Source organism: Oncorhynchus clarkii, chromosome 17, assembly GCF_045791955.1.
Source record: "Oncorhynchus clarkii lewisi isolate Uvic-CL-2024 chromosome 17, UVic_Ocla_1.0, whole genome shotgun sequence".
In the NCBI taxonomy this organism is placed as follows: Eukaryota; Metazoa; Chordata; class Actinopteri; order Salmoniformes; family Salmonidae; genus Oncorhynchus; species Oncorhynchus clarkii.
This window is the reverse complement of record NC_092163.1, coordinates 38,854,846-38,878,693: the sequence shown is the minus strand read 5'-3', so window position 1 is coordinate 38,878,693 and position 23,848 is coordinate 38,854,846. Positions and strand designations below refer to the sequence as shown.

Sequence of the window (23,848 nt, the reverse complement as noted above, 5' to 3'; positions counted from 1 at the left end):
AATTGTGTTTTTTTTTAAAGTTCAGACTTTAGAGCTACAAAACGGCATATCATACAATGTATTTGAGGTACAATGGGAAAGTAATTCTGTTTTGAAAGTTAATTAACTTGTAACCCCACTTTTGAGAAAATGTACCTTGAATGTTTTGGTACACCTACTGGAGAGCTCTTCTTTGTCAACACCCATTCAAGGTGATTTGTCACATGCACAGGATACAGAAGGTGTAAACAGTACAGTGAAATGGTTACTTGCATATTTGCATAGTAGCCATATCAAAAATAGAAAGTGTCCAGATAAAAATATTGTATAAATTAAAAAGAATATTAGATGATGCTTACCCAAACACACCTGGCTAACTTGATGGGTCATGTAATCATCTGGCGAAGTGAAGTCTTTTGTTTAGACATGTAGCTAGATAGCTAGCTAAACAATTAACCATAATCTCAACCCATACAGTACAAACATATTGTCATAGTTGGCCACCATGCATGAAATGCTGTATTATGAGTCTGCCGGTTAATAAAGTTAACCAACTACATTTAATGTTAGCTAGCTAGCAAACATTAGGCTATAACTAGCAATGCAAATGGGTTTCTGAGATACAAATAATATTACTACACATATCAAACACGTAACGCTAGCTAGAGAGCCAGGAAGCTAATGTTTGCTAGCTAGCTAACAATACGCTTTAACTTGTAATGAAAACAAGTTTCTGACAAAATTAGAAACGTAAAGTATAATATCTGAAAATGTAGCTAGACCAAATCAAGTTTTATCGGTCACATACACATGTTTAGCAGATGTTATTGCGGGTGTAGCGACATGCTTGTGTGTCTAGCTCCAACAATGCAGTAATATCTAACAATTTCACAACAATACACACAATACACACGAATATAAAGTAAAGGAATGGAATTAAGAATATATAAATATTTGGACGAGCAATGTCCGTGCGGCATACACTAAAATACAATAGAATAGAATACAGTATATACATATGAGATGAGAAGTGCAAAATATGTAAACATTATTACAGTGACAAGTGTTCCATTATGTCATATCTATTCCCGCTCCCCCACTCTGGCGCTCATTGTTGCCAGTTTACTTATTATTACACACACCTACCACCATTGTTACACGCACTTGCGCCTCCTGAGACTCCCTCGACTTCATCACTTCTATGATGATCTCCCCTATATCTGTCACTCCCTTTGGTTCTTTCAGCAGGCAGTATTAGTTATGTCCAGACGCTACTCTTGTTTTGTATTGTTCCATGTTTTTTTGTATTATTAAATTCATCCCTTGTACTTGCTTCCTGACTCCCAGTGTCTGCGTTACACATTATTAAAGTGTGATTTCAAGTCTATGTATATAGAGCAGCAGTCTCTAAGGTGCTTGTGATTGCTAGTTAACAGTCTGATGGCCTTGAGACAAAAGCTGTTTTTCAGTCTCTCGGTCCCAGCTTTGATGCACCTGTACTGACCTCGCCTTCTGGATGGTAGCGGGGTGAACAGGGAGTGGCTTGGATGGTTGTTGTCCTTAATGATCTTTTTAGCCTTCCTGTGACATCAGGTGCTGTAGGTGTCCTGGAGGGCAGGTAGTTTGCCCCCAGTGATGCATTGGGCCGACCGCACCACCCTCTGGAAAGCCCTGTGGTTGTTGGTAGTGGAATTGCCGTACCAGGAGGTGATACAGCCCGACAGAATGCTTTAAATTGTGCATCTGTAAAAGTTTGTGAGGGTTTAGGTGCCAATCCAAATTTCTTCCGCTTCCTGAGATTGAAGAGGCGCTGTTGCGCCTTCTTCCCCACACTGTCTGTGTGGGTGGACTATTTCAGTTTGTCAGTGATGTATACGCCAAGGAACTTGAAGCTTTCCACCTTCTCCACTGCAGACTCTTACCTGTATGCATGGATGAACGCTTGTTTGGCCCATTGTGTCAAGTCACTCCGGTTCATACTGACAGTGTGCAGAAAGTATTCTATCACAACTTTTTCCTACAGATCTTTGTCAATAGTGCCTGCTAAATTCAGGGCAGCAATGTTGTTGAGCGCAGCAGCAACACTTTTGCAGTTCTCCATGGCTAACGTTATATCTTTCAAAAAAGACGCGGTAGCAAGGATTATCTACACATACTGAGCAGCTCATGTTATAGACAGAAGCATGATACATGGCAGACCAATCCGAACGCATCTCTCGGTATGTTCAGCCCATCCAGTATCTCAGCCAATAATGGCTAGCGGGAAAGTTCCTGACTTTTTCAGTTGTTAAACCAACTAGGCTCATAATTAAAACATTTTATTTGTATTTACAGATGGCATACAAGTTTGTTATTAAGGCACATGAAAGTTCATATGTTCCAGAAGACATTTCTGTCAAAAAACGCATTTTTATTTTAAAAAAATATTGTTTTACGTTCAAATGCCTCTCCTGTGAAGTTGTAACACACGACATATACATAGCTTGAGTAAAGGTAAAGATAACTTAATAGAAAATGACTCAAGAAGAAGTGAAACTCACCCAGTAAAATACGACTTGAGTAAGAGTCTAAAGGTATTTGGTTAAAAATATACTTGAGTATCAAAAGTAAATGTAATTGCTAAAATATACTTAAGTATCAAAAAGTAAAAGTACAAATAATTTCAAATTCCTTAGATTAGGCAAACCAGACAGCACGATTTTCTTGTTTTTAAAAAGGACATAATAGCCAGGGGCACACTGCAACACTCAGACATCATTTACAAATGAAGCATTTGTGTTAAGTGAGTGCGCCAGATCAGAGGCAGTAGGGATGACCAGGGATGTTCTCTTGATAAGTAAGTGAATTGGATAATTTTCCTGTCTTGCTAAGCATTCAAAATGTAATGAGTACTTTTGGGTGTCACGGAAAATGTATGGAGTAAAAAGTACATTATCTTCTTTAGGAATGTAGTGGAGTAAAAATACAAGTTGTCAAAAATATGAATAGTAAAGTAAAGTATAGATACCCAAAACTTTTAACTTGAAGGTATTTTTTACTTAAGGACATTACACCACTGGGTCTTAAGACTATTTTATGATCAGAATGATTGTCTATATTATCTGTGGGGTTTATTTAGTGGGTAGATAACATCAAAAGTCATTGATGATTTTATTCTAACAGAAAATCCGAATTGCAGCCATTATATAAAATGGTTTGATACTTGTATCATAAAATGGAACAATTTTGGGTATATTTGGTTCTTATCTGCTGGACTTAATTGTCTCTTCACTCACATGTTCTCTATCTCTCTCTCTCACTCTCTTTCTCTCTTGCTCTCTTGCTCTCTCTCTCTCTGTTTAATTATACAGTACTTGTCTCTTGGTTTCTATTTCAACTGTGTACAAATGGGCAGGAAGGATACAAAATGTTTGACATCATAATAAAGGTGTATTTTACTTCTTCTTGCCTTCTATTTTCCCTCCCAAGAATGAGACAAAAGTATGTTTATACAATACAACCCATCAAATGTAGGAATAAACTATTTTATAATTTATGAAATGGTTTCGGTTCAGGACTTCCAACTGGGCCAGTGTTAATAATGCAACATATTTCTTGTCAAATTAGTTTTGCATTCCTGTTCACTAATGTTGGATTACTGGTCAGAAAAGAGCCTGCTCAGAGTGATGCTTTGAAATTAGTGGATTAATTTCGGACTCCAGCAGGCAGCAACCATAGCAAATCAGCCATTCAAAACCAATTAACATATTTTTCCAATGGGAAAGAAGGAGAGGATTCCTTCCATTCTTGTAACCAATGGCCCAGTGCCAGACTCTCTCTCTCACTCCCACTGCCCAGTGTTTGTTATCTACTGTGGGCCTCTCAGAGATCCTCCCTTCCTTCCCCTTGATGAAGACAGGGTTTCCTCTCTGAGCAAGGAAGAAGATAAAGTACAACATAAACTCACACTGGGTTCATCATAAAAAGGAGGGAGCATGATAGTTATAGGCCTACCGTGCAGAGCAGTTATCCTATTCACCTGCTGTTCATTACTCCATTCATTAATCTTGTTCAATATTGTCTGCAAATGCTATACTAAAAACACATTACACTTTAATATTCATACAATGTAGACTAAGATCGCTGCTTTCATCTTCACTGTATGGTTTTGGAGAACAGAGCTCCATATTTCTAACCCGAGGCTTCTCTTCGGGTGATTTCCAAAACATTGAATATTTAATCCGTGAAACAGCCAATTTGACTAGGGCCAGGCTACATTTCGGGGGGTTAGGGTGACAAAATGTCTTGGAATATCAGATATTTTAAATATTGTAGAATGCAAAATTACATAGGAGGCCTAGTTAATATCACATCTTATAAAGTGGACTGTTAGATCTCACTTTCTCCCACACCTTGCGGATCGATTTCAGCAACTTCAGCAATGGACAGCTCCCCACTGGCATGCATTTACAATTTGTTTCATGTGAGCACTAACATAATTTCTAGGAATTTAGTCTATATAAATACTACATATAGAAACATTTTGCTTTGTTTGATGGAGAACAGCCTATCCGGGTAAACCTCATGGCATGAAGATTGAGGAGCGACATGAAACACGACAGTTAAATACCGGATTAGGCAGCAGTAATCTGACCGCTACAGAGTGCATGCGCAAACATCGAAGAGAGTGACTGTCAGGCAGTTTTGTGGGGAGAAAAAAAACGAATTGATGGACCTCAACCTTGGACCCCAGTCAAAATGTAGGCTACCCACGATTAATGCCTAACCAACAATGAGGAGGTGGACACGAAGAGAGGTGAGTTAGTTGGGTAGAAAATACATTTTTACAAATGTGCTGTTTGTGGTGCATCATGTTGGGTCGCGCGCGATGTCAGTAAACCTGTGTCAGTAAACCCGGTCCCTCGGAGAGCTCAGCCGTCGGATTGAAACTGGTAGTTAACTGGTCGTTATTAACATGGTCATCGATAAAAGTGCTGTTCTGGGATGCATAGGATAGTTTTAATTAAATTAAGTTCATAGAAACTGCAGGCCACCTAATAATCTTCGATGTGATGACCTCAATAACAACTCCGATGGTAAATTACAATTTAACATCAATACACAGAGGCTATATTTGAGTCTAGTCATTATTATAAAAGCTGCAAACATGGTCGAGTCTGTGTAACTAATTTGTAACCAATGTGGATAGTTGGTGCGCTGCGCTGCACGTAGTGGTGACCCAGTTGGCCAGGTGTAAATCCGTGCAGCTCTTGTTCTCATTTGTGTCACTGAATTAGTCTATAAGGGGAAAAGAAAAGTTTCAACAACAGCTTGGGTTGGGAGAAAACATATTGAAATGAACTGCATTCCTAAAATAAAAAATAAAAAGATAGGTACGTTTGCCCTGGTCACAGCTAGGGCACCAGTGGATTTAGGGTATCCTCTGTCAGGGCTCCTCTTTTATCTGAGATATATCTATTTCAATTTAGAGGGAAGGAATCCCTTTATTCTATATCCAGAACCTATAGCCTAAATCAGTGTTTTCCAACTCAATTTTCCTCTGCACCGGAGTACCCCTACCTGAAGTACCCCCTCATGTGCATTTTACCAGTAGGGCTGTGGTTCCATGGGTGTTCGCAGGTATCCCATAGGGATAGGCCAAGTACACCCAGGGATCCTAGTACCCCTGGTTGGGAACCGCTGGCCTAAATGAGCACGCCGCACATGCTTGGGATAGCAATGGATAGGCTATTGTAATTCACCCTCTCAATTGTATGCATTCCCTAGTAGAATAGTGCCTTTTTTGTCTGCAGTCTATTGTCAAGTATTGTTTTTCCCTCGTGTCAATCCCTGCTGAGTGCCTCTTTCCCAACAGTCACAGGAACGCAGGTGGCCTGTAATGTTGTCATATTTCTGTCATGTCAAAGGCTATGCTCTCCGCTGCGCTCTCATGCAGGATTAAACTAGTCATCTTGTCCCACATTTGACATAATCTTATTAATTCTAGCTTTGGCCAAGAAATATTAATCTCCTGTTTTTTTCATTTGTAGGATATATATATGTGGTAGTCAGAGCCAGCTATATTCTACCAACAACTTTTGTTGACTATTGAACTGTTAAACTAAATTGAAATGTTTCTCTAGTTTAGGTGGATACAAATGAGGCCTGTGATGGCATGGTGAAGGGAATGACCGTAACAGCTGGTATAGACTGCAGCCAGAATAATGCTGAGATGTGATGAAGTCTAAGTGGTTATTATAGAACTCCTGTATAATTCCTTTTTTTTGAATTCCCTCTGATTTAGATAACCGACTTGGTCTATGACAGAGCCTGAAGAGGACTCCATGGACAGCTGTTCTGGCACATTACACATCACACCGGAGATGGACTAAACCCAGATAGCCTCAGTCAACACTTTCTCTGCACTATAGACATCACCTCATCTGACATGATCAAAGCTCTAAATAAGGATGCTGCGACAGCCAGTGGATGGATTAATGCCAGCGAGACTGAGTGGGGTGTAGTCTATGCTAACCATGGGAAGTGAGCCGCCACAAGCCGTCGCCAGGCTGTTTGCCTGGGTAAATGGCATGTCCAAGTGTGAGCTGATTGAGCTGAAAGACCTCAGCCTGAATGATCGCATTGAGCTGGCACCAGACCCACCAGCCTCTCTGCCCCCAGCAGCGCCCCTGACCCCCAGGCAGATGAGGGCTCCGGAGAGGCCCAGCCACGTGGTCCGGCTGGTGGGGGACAGTGTGAGTGTTGAGGGACCCTCATGGTTCACAGGTCAGGTTGGAAAGGGACATGACTTCCAGCCCTGCAGTTATACCCAGATCAGCTGGTGCGATTTGTGTGGTGAATTCATCTGGGGCCTTTACAAACAGAGCCTGAGCTGTGCTAGTGAGTACCAACCCTGTGTGTGTGTGTTGGTATGTGTGCACGTGTATGATCACTGTCTGTGTTTTCAAGGTTTGGGAGTAGCTGATTACTATAGACATCACCTCATCTGACATGATCAAAGCTCTAAATAAGGATGCTGCAACAGCCAGTGGATGGATTAATGCCAGCGAGACTGAGTGGGGTGTAGTCCATGCTAACCATGTGAAGTGAGCCGCCACAAGCCGTTGCCCGGCTGTTTGCCTGGTTAAATGGCATGTAATCAGTTACATGTAATCTGATTACCAGCAAAAATATTGTAATCAGATTACAGATTTTTTGGAAAAACTAGATGATGACTCCTTAGATGACTTTTAAATACACAAAGGATGTTTGTGAAAAAATATGTCATGACACCTGTTTTCTCAATGACATTCAATCAGCATTTTAAAAAGTTGCGAGTTTAAACTTGTTCCACCTGAGCAGGTCTGACCACAAGTCAGATACTTTCTGTCTTCTTCTAATGCCTCTTAAGGGGAAAGTAATCAAAAAAAGTAACAGAAAGTAATCAGATTACGTTTTGGTAATCCAGAAGTTACTTTAATTATGTGTTTTTTTGTGGGGGGGGGGGGCTGGTGTTTCTTTTTTTTGCATTAGGGACCACGTGAGCATGGGAAAAAGTTTATTCTCAAAGAGTCGTTGGACTGCATGCATTTCTGAATCTACAGCAGCATTCAAATGTATATGTGATACATATGTGTAGGTACTTTGGGGCTGAGTACAGTAAACTGCATAGTCAAAGCCGCTCATTCATTAGTCTTGCTTCCCAGTGCTACTAATGGGCTTCGGGCTGAAGTTTCCCTTCGTAGAGATCTAGAATCATCTTTCGGTCCCCGAATTCAAAATTGACCCCAGATCAGTGTCTACGGGTAACTTCACCCTACAAAGTGTTGGGTAGCTACTCTGAAAAAAAGTTTTTATTTTACTAGTTAAGACATTTAAGAACAAATTCTTATTTACAAAGACGGCCTACCCCTAACTGGGACGACGCTGGGCCATGGGATTGCCAATCACGGCCTGGTGTGATACAGCCTGGAAATGAACCAGGGTCTGTAGTGATGCCTCTAGCACTGAGATGCAGTGCCTTAGACTGCTGCGCCACTCAGAAGCCCCCTACAAAGGAGAGTTTTACAAGCTACCAATTACTTCACAATGGAAGAAGTTAAGATACACTAAATCTACCCTTTAGAAAAATAGAGTTTACTTAACTAAAGTTACTTTGAAAAAGTAGCTTACCACATCCAAACTACTTCATGAACAATTATCACATGTAAGTCTGAAATTTCATAGATTACAAACACTTCACTTTGGGGTCATATGTTAACAGAATGTGTCATTTACCCTGTTAAACACAACAGTTATGTTTCAAGTGAGAATCAGGCACGTCTGATGCCAAAAAAAGAAAGGAAATGATTGCCTACTTCAACAATATTTTATTTTAGTTTAAAAAAAAGTTGTTTGTAGTTCCAGTAGGTAGCTACACCGCTACATGACAAAAAAGTAGTTAACTACTGAAAACACTACCTAGATTTAATTTTAGTTCAACTACTACCAAACGTCTGCAAAATGTAGTTAAATTACTAGTTGAACTTCATGTAGTTTACTACCCTTGAACACTGACCCTAGAACATCGATACATGCTGAAGAGACTCCTCATTCACGGTTGATGTGGTGGACAGAATCAACAGCAGGGGGCAGTGACGACCTACATTTACTGTGCTGCTGCTGACCCCAATGCCACACGATCATGAGAAGGCTGGGAGGGTGAACTAACACCTTAGTTTCCATCCACAAGATGAATGACGATTGGCAGAATAAACAGATTTGAGGCAAAATGGTTGATCCAAAATGTGTGAATGATAATGGTTGAAGCAATCAACCGTCCTCTAGTCCTCACATGTCAGTCACCTCTCTCTCTCTCTTTCTCTCTCTCTCTCTCTCTCTCTTTCTCTCTTTCTCTCTCCCTCACTCTGTCTTCTCTGTCTCTGTCTCTCTCTCTCCCCAAAGACTGCAGTTACACCTGTCACTTCCAGTGTCGACCGTTTATCCAGTTGGATTGCAGCACCGATAGTAGACTCCTCACTACCGACCAAACAGATGTTTCTGAAGACACCGTAGAGACAGACACTAACGTGGATGTGGTAAGTGAGAGATACAAGGTGTTGCAGTGTGTCTCTATTGTTTGTCAGTTGCCTTTCCATTGTCAATGTTATTTCAACAAAGGAGAGGGAATTCATGCAGAACATAATATATAGTGTGTGGTTAGTAGAAGGGGTTAAAGAGGGTACAATATGTAGTGTTTGTGTGCTGTAGAGATAAACCAAGGTCCAATGTCTGTACTAATCCAACAGAACACGTTCCTGTGATTTGTGTGTGTGTGTGTGTGTGTGTGTGTGTGTGTGTGTGTGTGTGTGTGTGTGTGTGTGTGTGTGTGTGTGTGTGTGTGTGTGTGTGTGTGTGTGTGTGTGTGTGTGTGTGTGCGTGTGTGTGTGTGCGTGCGTGTGTGGGAGGGGGGGTTTGTCTAGGCCTACTGCTTTTTAGTGCCATGTGCTCACGGAGAAAGAGATTTTATTGCCTACCTTCTGAGAAAACCTGCCAGGACAGCCAGAGACTCATCAAGCAATTTAGGAGAGGGGTGGAGAGGAGGATGTTGCTTAGCAACATCACAATAAAACAGCTGTTCAGCTTTTGAACCACAGAAAAAAATCTCAAATATATTATTCAACACGTCTGTTCTGCTACATATTTTTCTAGGCTGATGTATAGGCTAGTCTCTTCTTGACAGCACAGGAGCCAGAACAGTCCAATGTGTTTCTTGTAGTTTGACTATTGTTGTTTTTGTGGTGTGGTCTGGACAATGGCCATATGACCAATTGCTGTCACAGCTGGACTTTCCGCTTGCTACATTTTTCACGGGAAACAAGGAGGGGCTTGCGCGTATGGTGGCAATAGTGGGAGGGTCCAGACGCTTATTCAGTCTGTTCATTTCACAGAAGGGGCATTTGGTGGGACTCAAGAACCACATAGTCCTTACTCCCCATCAATTCGAAATCACGTGAAGGACTGACATAACGGAACGAGTAGAGTAGTAGTGGGAATGGTAGAATATTAGAACGTGTAGTGATGAGCGTTTGGTTCAATTTTCCAGTTCAAAGTTTTTCTCGGGTGGATATGATTAATTCATCAATTAGCTAGGCTATGATTGTGAGCACTGATGACAGTTGGCGAGGGATCCACAAATATGTTAATATTGTAATATAGAGATATGGCGTTAAAAGAGGCAATGGAAAAGACCCTATCATTTGAGATGACTTGGGGCAGCACGACCAGCAGCGGATACTGTAGCCAGGATGACTCGGACTCGGAGCTGGAGCAGTTTTTCACAGCGCGCACATCCTTCTTTATCAAAGTCAAAAGGAAAAAGGTGAGGCGTCCGCGGCAATTAAAAAAACCTCAGAGAAGTCTGGTCTATCAAGTTGATAACGTACTATCTATCCCCCAAAACAGATTTGCCTTTATTTTCTACTGACTATGTAACCTAAACGTTTGTGCAATGTCTTTGTTGATAGTCTTCGTAGTCTGTTGTCAAAATAATGTAGTTTCTTTAGTTCTGAGTGTAGCTGGCCTAATAGGATTTTCTACATGTACATTGCTAGACTCATTTGTGTAATACAGTGACTTTAACATACGTTAATGAATCATAGGGAGATGGGAGATGAGGCTTTTGCCCCATAGGTTTTGTCCTCTTCAAACATTTGAATAATGCATTAGTTTATCAAATCAAATTGTATTTATCACATGCGCCGAATACAACAGGTGTAGACTATACCGTTAAATGCTTACTTATGAGCCATTTCCCAAAAATGCTGTTAAAAAGTTAATAATAATAATAAGAAAATAATAAGAAAAAAGGAAATAGTAATAAAATAAAATAACAATAAAGAGGCTATATACAAGGACTACCGGTACTGAGCCGTGCAGAGGTATGAGGTAGTTGAGGTAATTGAGGTAAAATGTACCTGTAACATATTCATATTCATTCCGCGCTGAGTAATAGGCTACCACTTAAATAAATAAGCTACAATAGTTTCAAACGGTACAGTTTTCAGCTCATTTGCATAAGGTCATGGCCACTAGCCTACAACAGTCTCAAATTTACCCTATGGCTATCTACTAGGCTATTACATATGTTGTCAAACTATTGTCATTTGATACAAGAAAGTAACACATACACAGAAACTCTGTTACTCTACAGAGTTTTGTCAGGTAATATGCATGAATGTGCAAATGGGGTGTTTACAAAGCTTTACAGTGTCCCATTTGTAAATGGCTGTTTTTCCAGATGGGAATTATTTCGTTTTTGCATGACACACTGGAAAATTGGTACAAAGAGATATTGTGCTACTGCGTGGAAATTCTTAATATGGTGGTTGGAACTGGCAGATATATACCACCAAAGCCTATATTTAACCTTTGTGTGTGTGTGTGTGTGTGTGTGTGTGTGTGTGTGTGTGTGTGTGTGTGTGTGTGTGTCCTCACTGACTTCCTCTCCTCTGTTCTTGTGGAAGGCGGAGTTTCCTGATGTTCTTGCTAGTTGTGCTTGGTAGGGAGGGGGGTTTGAGAGAGCAAGTCTGGACACAGCTTCCTGCTTGATGTATCTGGCTTTAAACCCAAGGGAGTAAACTTTGCTGATTACTGTACAGAAAGAGAGGTTGTGTTATGTGAAAACGTTATGCCAGAGGACAAAGGCTACTGTACTATTGTAATACAGTACCACGCACTAGCTACTGTACTATTGTAATACAGTACCACGCACTAGCTACTGTACTATTGTAATACAGTACCACGCACTAGCTACTGTACTATTGTAATACAGTACCACGCACTAGCTACTGTACACAGAAGGCACATAGTCCACGTTGACTTACCACATGGCAAAACCAATAACTTGTTTCGTTAAAAACTATTTGGGAGATGATGAAGCAGGTTTGTGATACAGCGGTCGAAAAACAAGTAGTCTCTCTGCTGACATCTTGAGGTTGGATAGTCAGTGAGTTTAGGATTTTGATTCTAGACTGTAGGTCATGGGAGATTGGTTATGATACTCATCTTCCTCCTCTATTTAAGATTGAACCTATTGACTGGGGGAAACAAGTGCTGTCTGTCGGTGACATCCAGCAGAAGGTGAAGGAATATAATGCTCAGATCAACAGCAATCTCTACATGGTGCTGGTAAGGGATTGTAATTGCATGCACACACACACCTGTGTCGAATCCCCAGTTAAACTCATTCTGTAGGTGAGTTGCTGTAAATAATGTCCTGTTTCCTGTGTACGTATGTGGTAATCTGTAAGTGAATATTTCAGTTCCTGAGGCACGTTATGGTCACATTGTATTGACATGTCCATTGACAATCCGTCTAAGGACACTATGTTCCTGTATCCCTCTTTCAGAACCGAGACGGATCCTACACTGGCTTCATCAGGGTCCTTTTTAAGCTGACTCGGCCCGTGTCACTCCCACCCCCTCGGAAGGCGTCTTCACCACAGGAAGAGGGACAACAGGAGGAGGGGCTTAAGCACCGGACATCTTTCTACCTCCCCAAAGACACGGCCAAACACCTGCATATAAGCTCCCAGACGCGGGCACGTGAGGTCATAGAGGCCCTGCTCAACAAGTTCACTGTGGTGGACAACCCTGCCAAGTTTGCTCTGTTTGAGCGCAGCGAACGTGAAAACCAGAGTGAGTGTCTGCAAGCAATGTAACTTAAATGCACTGTCATGAACATGCTCAAATCATTCCACTTAATATGATACCAAACACAATGTAATAAAGTGTCAGTGTCACTCTCTCCCTTGCCATCTCTCTCTCTCCCCTCCTATCTCTCTCTCCCATCTCTCTCTCTCTCTCCCATCTCTCTCCCCCCTCCCATCTCTCTCCCTTGCCATCTCTCTCTCTCCCCTCCTATCTCTCTCTCCCCTCCCATCTCTCTCTCTCCCAACTCTCTCTCCCCTCCCATCTCTCTCCCTTGCCATCTCTCTCTCCCCTCTTTTCTCTCTCCCCTCCCATCTCTCTCTCCCATCTCTCTCTTCCCTCCCCTCCCATCTCTCTCCTCCTATCTCTCTCCCCTCCCATCTCTCTCTCCCCTCCCATCTTTCTCCCCTCCTATCTCTCTCTCCCCTCTCATCTCTCTCTACCCTCCCATCTCTCTCCTCCTATCTCTCTCTCCCCTCCCATCTCTCTCTCCCCTCCCATCTTTCTCCCCTCCTATCTCTCTCCCCTCTCATCTCTCTCTCCCCTCCCATTTCTCTCTACCCTCCCATCTCTCTCTCTCCCCTCCCCTCCCATCTCTCCCCCCTCCCATCCCTATCTCTCCCCTCCCATCTTTCTCCCCTCCTATCTCTCTCTCCCCTCCCTCTGTCTCCCCTCCCATCACTCTCTCTCCCCTCCAATCTGTCTCCCCTCCCATCTCTCTCTACCCTCCCCTCCCATCTCTCTCTCTCTCTCCCCTCCCATCTTTCTCTCTCTCTCCCCTCCCATCTTTCTCTCCCCTCCCCTCCCATCTCTCTCTCTCCCCTCCCATCTTTCTCTCTCTCCTCCCATCTCTCTCTCTCCTCCCATCTCTCTCTCTCTCCTTTGTCTCTTTCTTTCTTTTACTTTTCTAGTATACCTTCGTAAGCTGTCTGATGACGAGAGACCGCTCCACCTGCGTCTGTGTGCCGGACCCAATGAGAAAGTCCTCAGTCTGGTGTTGAAAGAGAATGAGACGGGGGAGGTCAATGTGAGTACACACCTCTAAACCACGCGCACACATGCACGTGCACACACACACAGACACATACACACATTAAGGCTCTTGTATGCTCAATACTGAAATGATGTGTATTGAAAAGTGTTGACAGTGATTATGTAACTTTACTATTTGAGTTGCTCTCTCTCTCTCCCACAGTGGGATGCATTCAGCTTTCCTGAGCTGCGTAATTTCCTGCGGATCCTTCAGCGTGAGGAAGAGGAGCACATCCGGCAGATAGTCAAGCGCTACGCTCTGGCCAGGGATAGGATGAAGGAGGCCATGGCCAGCATCACCACCCCCGGCTGATGTGATGGCATGATGGGTGACATCATGGTAGAGAGGCATACACACTGTTGACCAGCGGCCACCAGGAGCATGGCACACAATGCCACTCTTGAGTTCAAAGTTCAAATGTCTTTAGTGCTGACCCTGCTGTTGCAGATAGAGCACAGCACAGCAACCCCTGCAGCTCTGAAGTGCAACTAGGGCCAATAGGGGGTTAGGTAGGGGGTGACACCGGAAGTCAGAGATCAATCATGAACACGTCTTTGAGACAGACAAGGTAATAGCAGTGCAAGTTAGGAGAGAGAGTAGAGGTATTTAGTGCAAACCAGTAGGCTACTGCTACGTGTTGTGTGGCCTGGATTGGGCATTATGGTGAAGGACAGGAGGAAGTTATCTGAGGAATGAGGACAGACAATACTGTCATTGACTTGACACCTAGGAGATATCCTGGTCTGGACACTGCTTAACTGGAGAATTGGAGTTTTTCACTGGGAACATTGTATGTTGCTGCTCAGTTGTTGTGGGGGGGATTGGGTAAATAAAGATGTAACTGTATTGAGCTGTTGTTACTCTCATATTTCCCCTTTGTCGTTAATAACGGGATCCTTGAATGTGTCTGACATGTCAATCTGTTGCAGACCAGGGTTGTGTTCAATAGGGCATACTGCAGAAAAATGTTTTGCAATTGAAAACAAAATTCTGTGTTCTTATTGGGACAGTTTAGGTCTCTCCCCGTTTCAAAAACGTTTTCTTCCTACTGAACATGGTCCAGCTTTCTGGGAAGCCATCTGCCCTAATTACTCAGAGAAATCCTGTGAACTTTTAATTAGCCTGTAATGCATGTTTTACTATGGGAATGAATATCTAGGGAACAGAATCTGTTGTAATGTGTTCATACTTCCACTTCTAATAAAAATATAACACATGAACTACATGTCATTGAATCTTTATTTTGTTATCAGTGTTGTTGTCATGTCTTACATCGCCCACTTTAGAGTAGGCTATTATTTTTCTTATCTGCTCACTCTTTCCTCATCATAAAGAACCTTCTCTAACCTTCCATTCTGTATTTTTTTTTTAATAGACTGGAAGTGACGTGTAAGTACATGCCCTCCATATGATGGAAGTGAGGGAGAGGCTAAAAACGGTGACTAGCAGTTTCAGAGAGCTAGCGTTAGCTACCTGTGCTTCGAAGACATTCGGCGTCTAAGGAAGTTATGAAATACGACTAATTGACATCAAGCTGAAATTACTCGGTATGTCGACAATGAATGTGCTTGCAAGCATGCAACCTAAATCAAAGGGAGACGTTTAACGTTAGCTAGCTGGTTAATGTTACCTTGACAGCACGTATGGCGTTTTGTAGCTAGCTAACGTTAGCCATCTGATATTCTAAAAGGCCCTCAGCTACCATATCACAGACACGATGGTATGTTCTGCCAACCAACTAAAGAATTCAACCTGTCTCAGATATGAAACGCTACTGCTGTAAACAGGTCGCTAACCGATAACGTTAACTAGCATTGCTAGCTAGCTAATTGTTTTGAAAGCTAATGCCAGCTTCAAGTCCTAACTAGCTAGCTATGCTTTTGTACAGAGAACTAACGTATGCATGTAGTTAGCAGGTGACGCCAACATAAGATTCCATGTAATCTGGCTAATATGATTTTTGGTTCAAACAGCAGCTGCCAGAGAAACTTGTCACCATTCATCAACGGCTGCTAACTCCCTTTCTCTGTAATTCCTTTAAATTGTAGCTACCTACTGTCTTCTACTTTATAAATAACATCCCTGTCTCAAGACCTGTCAACACCTACATCGAGCATCAACTCGCTACATCTCTCCTGGGTGCAGTCCGGCCAAGAAAATAATGTCCTACAGTTGAAGATGGGCGGGAGTGGCTCCAAAACCAAAGGTTATTGGCCTTTTGCAGGTTCAGGCAGTGGTGATGGTGATCCAACCAAAGAGGGAGTCGACGAACAGTCGCTGGCAAGACTCCGAAGTTTCCGAAATGGGACGCCCTTCGTGTTTACCAGATGGAGGTAAATATAGCATCACAAGTAGCTATGTCATCATAACATACAGCACATGCTACAAGTCAGAACACCAGCCACATCTCAGAATTGAGCAAAATTTGGATGTCCTAATTCAACTTTAAACTGAAGCCAATATTGTTCACTTACACTATAGAAAGGGTACACTATTTTTTATCTTTCTAGAAACTTCCCCTCAGAATGTCAGTAGTTCTAGGTCTGTGTCTCGGGGCGTACGTAGATCAACACATCAAATCAAATTTTATTTGTCACATACACATGGTTAGCAGATGTTAATGCGAGTGTCGCGAAATGCTTGTGCTTCTAGTTCTGACAATGCAGTAATAACCAACGAGTAATCTAACCTAACAATTCCACAACTACTACCTTATACACACAAGTGTAAAGGGATAAAGAATATGTACATAAAGATATATGAATGAGTGATGGTACAGAACGGCATAGGCAAGATGCAGTAGATGGTATCGAGTACAGTATATACATATGAGCTGAGTAATGTAGTGTATGTAAACAAAGTGGCATAGTAAAGTGGCTAGTGATTAGAGGTCGACCGATTAATCGGAATGGACGATTTAATTAGGGCCGATTTAAAAAAAAAATGTCATAACAATCGGATTTTCACATTGTCAGCTCGGGGGATCCAATCTTGCAACCTTACAGTTAACTAGTCCAACGCAATGACCTTGTTGCACTCCACAAGGAGACTGCCTGTTACGCGAATGCAGTAAGCCAAGGTAAGTTGCTAGCTAGCATTAAACGTATCTTTTAAACAATCAATCATAATCACTAGTTAACTACACATGGTTGATGATATTATTAGCTATTATCTGGCGTGTCATGCGTATAATCTGACTGAGCATACAAGTATCTATCTTAAGTATCTGACTGAGCGGTGGTAGGCAGAAGCAGGCGCGTAGACATTCATTCAAACAGCACTTTCTTTCGTTTTGCCAGCAGCTCGTGCGTCAAGCATTGCGCGGGATGAGGCTGGTGTAACCGAAGTGAAATGGCTGGCTAGTTATCGCGCGCCAATAGCATTTCAAACGTCACTCGCTCGCTCTGAGCCTTGGAGTGGTTGTTTCCCTTGCTCTGTATGGGTAACGCTGCTTCAAGGGTGGCGGCTGTCGTTGTGTTCCTGGTTCGAACCCAGGGAGGAGCGAGGAGAGGGACGTAAGCTACACTGGCAATACTAAAGTGCCTATAAGAACATCCAATAGTCAAAGGTTAATGAAATACAAATGGTTTAGAGAGAAATAGTCCTATAATTCCTATAATAACTACAACCTAAAACTTCTTAACTGGGAATATTGAAGACTCATGTTAAAAGGAACTATCAGCTTTCATATGTTCTCATGTTCTGAGCAAGGAACTTAAACGTTAGCTTTCTTACATGGCAAATATTGCACTTTTACTTTCTTCTCCAACACTTTGTTTTTGCATTATTTAAACCAAATTGAACGTGTTTCATTATTTATTTAAGGCTAAATTGATTTTATTGATGTATTATATTAAGTTAAAATAAGTGTTCATTCAGTATTGTTGTAATTGTCATTATTACAAATAAAATAAAAAAATTGGCCGATTAATCGGTATCGGCTTTTTTGGTCCTCCAATAATCGGTATCGGTGTTGAAAAATCATAATCGGTCAACCTCTACTAGTGATAGATGTATTACATAAAGATGCAGAAGATACAGAGTACAGTATATACATATGAGATGAGTAATGTAGGGTATGTAAACATTATATTAAGTGGCATTGTTTAAAGTGGCTAGTGATACATTTTTTACATCAATTTCCATTATTAAAGTGGCACATGTTTGACATCCCTTTCTATCTCAGTGTGGCAGTGAGCGAGGGGAGGGGTTTAACCATGCAACATCTGTACTGGGTAGACATTTGTCATGCTCTTATTTCTCTGGACCCCACCCAGCAGTAATCTTTATCTGCCTTCAGCTCCCTGTACTTTGACGAGGATGGAGACCTGGCCCACGAGTTCTACGAGGAGACAGTTGTGATGAAGAATGGCCGTAAGAGGGCCAAACTGAAGAAGATCCAGAAAAACCTCATACCTCAGGTAACAGGCCCTTCTCTCAAACTGTCGGAATATGAAATTCAGGGGTATATTCACTAGAAAACGAACAGGATGAAATGGGGGGGTCCTACCTGAATTTGTCCAATAGAAACTGCTTGTTATGGTGTGCACTCATGAATACACCCCCAGTATTATATTTTTAAAATTCTAGTTAACCCCTTAGAGTGGATGTCTGTGTCCCTGCAGAAATTTAAGTAGCTTTTTTTTTTTTATTCCCCATATGTCAGTCTTAAACTATGGATATTTGATTTGTTGCATTGGATGAGCCTCAATCTGCAGATGTCACCTCTCACGGCTGATGCGGAAGTGTGACAACGCTAGAGCAGTGTTTGTCAGACCGTGAGACATCCTGAAAATCAGTTTTCTCACAATCATCTGTAGTGTCCGAACGGTTTGGCCTACACACTAATATGATCTCTGTGGAAAGGTGAGACTCTAGGATGCCCAAAGGCTTGTCTGAAGGTCCCCCGGTACCAGTTAAAAAAATAAAATGAATGGAAATATATATGGAGACTGTTCCAAAAACAAGGGGTAACATACATGTACTTAAATTTTAAAAAAAAAGAATAACTTGCTTTAGATATTTGTTCCATCTAGTGAATATTATTCAATGTGTTTGTGCTAATAGCAGGTAAGGCAAAAAAACATTTTGGTTTTATATTTTTTTGATACTTCAAAGGGTCTTAAAATTCGAAATCAAATAGCTAAGTGATCCTTGGTATGACCTTCTTTAAATAATTATATATAGCTTAGTAGAACCCCCTCTCCCAGCTCAGACTGTTATGGGTTAAACATGAATTCCATTATTTTCTGATGTCATCCTTTAGTCATCTAGTATGCATGATTTAAATTGTCCCGCCCCTAAACCAGTGTATTCAATATGGCAATATCCTGATCACATCTCTAAATGTTACGGGCTAGGTATATAATGAATGATCATGTGCTTAGTTTTGTGTTTTCCGTCTCCTTTCCCTTCTAGGGAACCGTAAAGCTGGATCACCCCTGCATCCATGTGGATTTCCCGGTCGTTCTCTGTGAGGTTTGAGGAAGCCTGGTTCCATGTTCTGAGACCAGACTCAGACTAGCCACTGTCAACTCGGTCCCTTTGTTTCTCCCTCCACCTATACTTTACCCTGAAGCCCTCCACCTACCCTCCTCTAATCCGCCATGGTCTCCCCGTGATGATGTTTGGCCGGGGCGCCCTGACCTGTGAGGACAGATGTGCTGTTGCTCAACGCGTGTTGAGACTGCATGACATGCGGCTCTGTAAGGTGTGGCCCGTGTGCAGTCACGCTACACACAGTAGTGAGTGGTCACTCACGGAGTCCCATCAGTGATGTCAGAGAAGATGGATGATGATGATGAAGACATCATTCTGCTCGCGTTACCCTCATCCTATTCAATATATACAATGCAGGTCCTGTGTGTGTGTATTAGTGGGTATGAAATGTGACAATGTGTCTCCTTGTCTGCCTGTCTCGCATTAGTGTGATGATCCACTGTACTTTGTAAGGAGAATGTAAGAGGCCAATTGACCCATGGGCTGTTAAGTAGAGTAGTGTCTTTCAGAATAGGCCGAGGTCCGATATCTTTAAACCCTGGCCTAGAGGGAATTTGCCATCTGTACGGAGCAGCGAGGGGAACAGGTATTAAGGGGTGAGATTTTCCTTTACCTGTTCAGTCTTCAGAGCATCCAAAGTAGAGTTGCAAAATTCCAGCAACTTTCAATACATTTCCTGGTTTTCCAGAAATCCCTGTTGGAAGATTCCCAGAATCCATAATCCCCCCAAACCAGGACTTCTCGAAAACCAGGGAATTTATTGAAAGTTTCTGGAATTTTTTAACTACTTTGGATGGGGTAATGTCAGGCTTAACCCATTAGGGCAAAATCCTGAGGTCCGGTATAGGAATATTTTAATGGACATTTTACGTCTAGTCCTCGGGGGGGGCAAGTGGGGTGTCGCATTTTTTCCCCATCGTTAGCAAACACTGCTGATTTAAACATTCTAAACTGAAGTTCATAATTAGTTGATTATTGGAGTCTGGTGTGTTAGCTGGGAATAAGGTGTGACATGATCGGAGCTGATTTTAATGTGATGTTTAATTGACTGGCTGTGGAGGTCAATCCTAATCATGAATCGTCTGAGTCGGTGCTGATCTAGGATCAGTGTTAACCCATAGAGATTATAGTCAAGCCTACGCCGAGCCGCTTTTTAAATATGGGTCCAAGCATTGACTTGAGACTCTGGGAAAGTCCTGTTCCTTCGCTGCTTTGGGCGATACATTTAATTGTTAATTTATTATCTGTTATACAATGGCTTTGTTTAAAAAATAAAAAAAAATCACAACTCAATGTCTGTCCCTTTTTATTTCTTCCATGCACCATTACACAAAGACTGCGTTTACACAGGCAGCCCAATTCTGATCTTTTATTTTATTTTTTGACTGTTCAGATCAGCGATTTTGCCAATAATTGGGCAAAAGATTAGAATTGGGCTGCCAGTGTAAACACAGCCAAACCCATGTTTCACTAATTTCAACTATGGAACTTCTGTGTCCTCTGCCCCTGACTTGTATAAAAGCCGATTTATGGTCATTCTGGAGTCTGTTGGCCGTACAGCATTTACTGCGATGCGGGCCTCTGCAGAAGTCAGGGCGTTCATGCTTCACAGAGCTGTTGTCAAGGAAGTGAGTTTGTGTTTATACAGGACATACTGTCCCTACCTACAGTCAACCAATCATGCCAATGTGGAGTGAAACGCAGCCCTCCGCATTGTTACATTTGTGAGGCTCAGGACGATGCGGTATGAAACTAGATTTGACCTTCGGAAGCTCCACAGTTGCTTCACACCCTCCATACGGAGCATCCAGACGCAGTTTTGGAGTCCCTGGATACAGCCCTTAGTCGTGGTATATTGGCCATATACCAAAAATCCCAGAGGTGCCTTATTGCTATTATTAACCGGTTACCAACATAATTGGAACAGTCAATAAGTCATTTTGCATCATACCTTTCAGCCAATCAGCATCCAGGACCCAAGCTACCCAGTTTATAAGTAATTTGATTCTGCAGAAACGTTGATATTTGCCCTTTAACCTCCAGTAGTAGTGATTGGCTCAAGCATTTCCCCTAGTGACCCCAAAAGAAAGGAGACCACCCCCTTATCTCTGCCATCCTGATCTTATAGACTAGACGTAACATTGTAAACTTAAATCCAGGATATGTTACATTTGGTATGGTTACATAAGACAGATGGTTACTTAAGGCAAAAATTAAAGTAAGGGTAGATGGGTGGGCGTCTAGGGCAAACGACTAGAAACCCAATGGTTGCGAGTTCAAATCTCATGGACAACTTTAGAATTTTAGCTAATTAGCAACTTTTCAACTACTTACTACTTTGCATCTTCTTAGCATGTTAGCTAACCCTTCCCCTAAACGTAACCCTTAATCCTTTAACCTAACTCCTAGCCTAGCTAATGTTTGCCACCTAGCTAGAATTCATAACATATAAGTTTGGATTTACGTACAGAATAATGTGAAATGCTATGAGACCAGGTAAACTCATGTCCAACAACACCATTGTTCTGGCCAACCAATGAGAGCATTGCTCTAAGGGACCTTTCCAGATGTTAGACAGATGATTGTATTATGAGCCATTACCTGCCAGTTGTATTGAAGTGTAGGAAGCTCGCCTTATCTAACGGGTATACACTTCCAGACCTTTCCCTGAAAGATCAACATTGGGCCAGAGCATGTTCATGTTCACCAAGGCACATTCTATTGAATTACCATGTCCACAGACACACACCTCTCTAGCCTACCTCACAGAGGGACGTTAATTGGATTTCACAGCCCCCATTGGCCACTCTCCCACACACTGGTCCCCTGCAGTCTCATTTCCTTGAGTTAATCCCTGTTCTGAAGACAGGCGCTGAGCTCCCCGGAGACAGCAAGATGGGTTTTAATTGGGTAAGGGGTGGGAGTTTCAAATCTAATAATTTATGCCATATGGGCCCATGTATGCCTGTTTTATATGCTTTTGTCTGATAAATTGCTACTTGTATCCTCAGTTAACTCAGCTCAATGGAAGAGGTATTGATAGTGGTCAAATCTAGCTGAACATCAGCAGAGCCTTCTAATACTGTATGTCTCTATGTAAACACATGACTGCTTGGGTTCTGGGCACAGATGACTCCTCCAGTGTCAAGCCATAATATTAAATGCGCTGTTAGGGAAGTGATTGGGCTTGTTTGACATTGCAGCTGACATGGTGCATTTTCAATAAATGATGACTGACTGACTGATCTACAAATAATGTTGAATAGGATGCAAGGTGATTTGCAGATCAGTCAGTCGGCGGTCGCCTGCAATGTTTACCAAGTCCTTTAACTTTAGTTTGACAACCAGGGTGGTACAGTGGTAGGGTGCATGGGAGGGGAGGTTGGAGTTCATCAATCAATGTGAGGGTGTGTTTTTACACATTCTACATACCTTCTCCAGTGGTCCTTCCACGATGTCAGTGTGATTGGTATTCCAGGTAAGGGGGTCTACCTGTGTGTGTATGTGCTGCATATAGCATGTCATTCTCTGTTGTAAATGGTGTCTGATTGCTAGCAGATGACATCACAGTAATTACACTGACTTCATTAAAATCCAGATCAGTAGCTAGATGCCACAGAGGCTGCTGTTGCAGTTTCTCTCCCACTGATCGGAGCATATGCAGTCTGGAATGCACAACTTGAAAAGTTGTCACTGTCATTCACTATATTGTGTCTAGGTTGCATAGATAGAATCCGTTTCACTATCACTAATGGCTCTGACCTGAACCCTTATTTTACTCCAGAGGTAAGCATTAGATCTGTCCGACAGGCTTCAGAGACATTGTTTTGCATTTCACATTATGGAACTATTGAAGGCTTTGAATCGCTAATGTGTTTACACAAGATGGTTTCGTCTGAGTGTTCTCTTGACCCTGGCACAGTTGGCAGCTGAAGATTGTGCCCAGGCAGTACCAGTACTGTATGTTCAGCAGCAGTGTGTGGCATCATGTCCTTGGCCCTGGTGCCACACCAACGGGTACTGTGCGGTTGTCGGTGTCACGCTGTCACAGCAGCCACAACCCACTAATGTTCCTGTTGTTTTGGGAGGCCTCATCCTGTCCTGTGCCGATGTGCTGAGAGGGGTAAATGCAATCTGGGGAGGATGTCACTGACGTCCAAATGGTGGAATAAGTGACCCCAACTACTGCACAGGAAACAGCGAAGGGCAACTCTCACCAGGTGTGTGGTATGAATGTGAATGTTTGTATTCGGGGGGCTACCTTTCACTCACACACCTTTCACCTATTTATTTGTGATGAAAATTGTATGTTTGTGCTTTTCTAATAACAAATTTCTGTGTTGATGCAAGTGACTGATTAAATGTGCCTGGGAGGAATCCTCACTATCAGTATCTGCAATTTGGCAGTATGCCCAGAACCTTGTTTTGAGAACGAAAGGGATATCTCAGTTTCAAGGTCTCAGCTTGGAGAGAATAATCCTCGTGAGGTATTGGTCGGTCACATGCATGAACCAAATGTTAATGATGAATTAAATATGAATAATGAATAAGCAGTATATAGGAGAACAAACGGGACTGCCCCGGTGGAGCTTACTTCAGACCGATACTATATGCATCTAAGTTTGACTGTGACCTCTCCAGCTTGCTGTCAATAAATAATGATTCATT

At 42.2% G+C, this 23,848-nt stretch overlaps 2 protein-coding genes across 4 annotated transcripts; both read left to right on the top strand.

Moving 5' to 3' along the window:
• Positions 1-4,625: 4,625 nt before the first annotated feature.
• Positions 4,626-14,904, top strand: LOC139370790 (Ras association domain family member 1). 3 transcript variants are annotated; one of them, XM_071110558.1, is made up of 7 exons: positions 4,626-4,774; positions 6,263-6,858; positions 8,902-9,035; positions 12,022-12,126; positions 12,348-12,636; positions 13,560-13,675; positions 13,844-14,902. In XM_071110558.1, the coding sequence occupies exons 2-7, from the start codon at positions 6,486-6,488 to the stop codon at positions 13,991-13,993; spliced, it is 1,167 nt and encodes a 388-aa protein (XP_070966659.1). In that variant the 5' UTR covers positions 4,626-4,774; positions 6,263-6,485; the 3' UTR covers positions 13,994-14,902. The 3 variants fall into 3 exon arrangements, with proteins under 3 accessions (XP_070966659.1, XP_070966660.1, XP_070966661.1); XM_071110559.1 differs by lacking the exon at positions 4,626-4,774 and adding an exon at positions 4,799-5,054 and having other exon boundaries at positions 13,844-14,901; XM_071110560.1 differs by lacking the exons at positions 4,626-4,774; positions 6,263-6,858; positions 8,902-9,035 and adding an exon at positions 9,859-10,318 and having other exon boundaries at positions 13,844-14,904.
• A 153-nt stretch (positions 14,905-15,057) lies between these two features.
• LOC139370789 (tumor suppressor 2, mitochondrial calcium regulator b) lies at positions 15,058-23,848 on the top strand. The gene is made up of 4 exons (XM_071110557.1): positions 15,058-15,228; positions 15,730-16,014; positions 17,982-18,102; positions 19,100-23,848. The coding sequence occupies exons 2-4, from the start codon at positions 15,860-15,862 to the stop codon at positions 19,163-19,165; spliced, it is 342 nt and encodes a 113-aa protein (XP_070966658.1). The 5' UTR covers positions 15,058-15,228; positions 15,730-15,859; the 3' UTR covers positions 19,166-23,848.

Coding starts and splice junctions, on each gene's coding strand:
- LOC139370790 (XM_071110558.1), top strand. CDS start 6,486: ATGCTAACCATGGGAAGTGAGCCGCCACAAGCCGTCGCCAGGCTGTTT. Junction 6,859..8,901: donor ACAGAGCCTGAGCTGTGCTA/GTGAGTACCAAC, acceptor CTCTCCCCAAAG/ACTGCAGTTACACCTGTCAC. Junction 13,676..13,843: donor ATGAGACGGGGGAGGTCAAT/GTGAGTACACAC, acceptor TCTCTCCCACAG/TGGGATGCATTCAGCTTTCC.
- LOC139370789 (XM_071110557.1), top strand. CDS start 15,860: ATGGGCGGGAGTGGCTCCAAAACCAAAGGTTATTGGCCTTTTGCAGGT. Junction 16,015..17,981: donor TTCGTGTTTACCAGATGGAG/GTAAATATAGCA, acceptor ATCTGCCTTCAG/CTCCCTGTACTTTGACGAGG. Junction 18,103..19,099: donor AGAAAAACCTCATACCTCAG/GTAACAGGCCCT, acceptor TTTCCCTTCTAG/GGAACCGTAAAGCTGGATCA.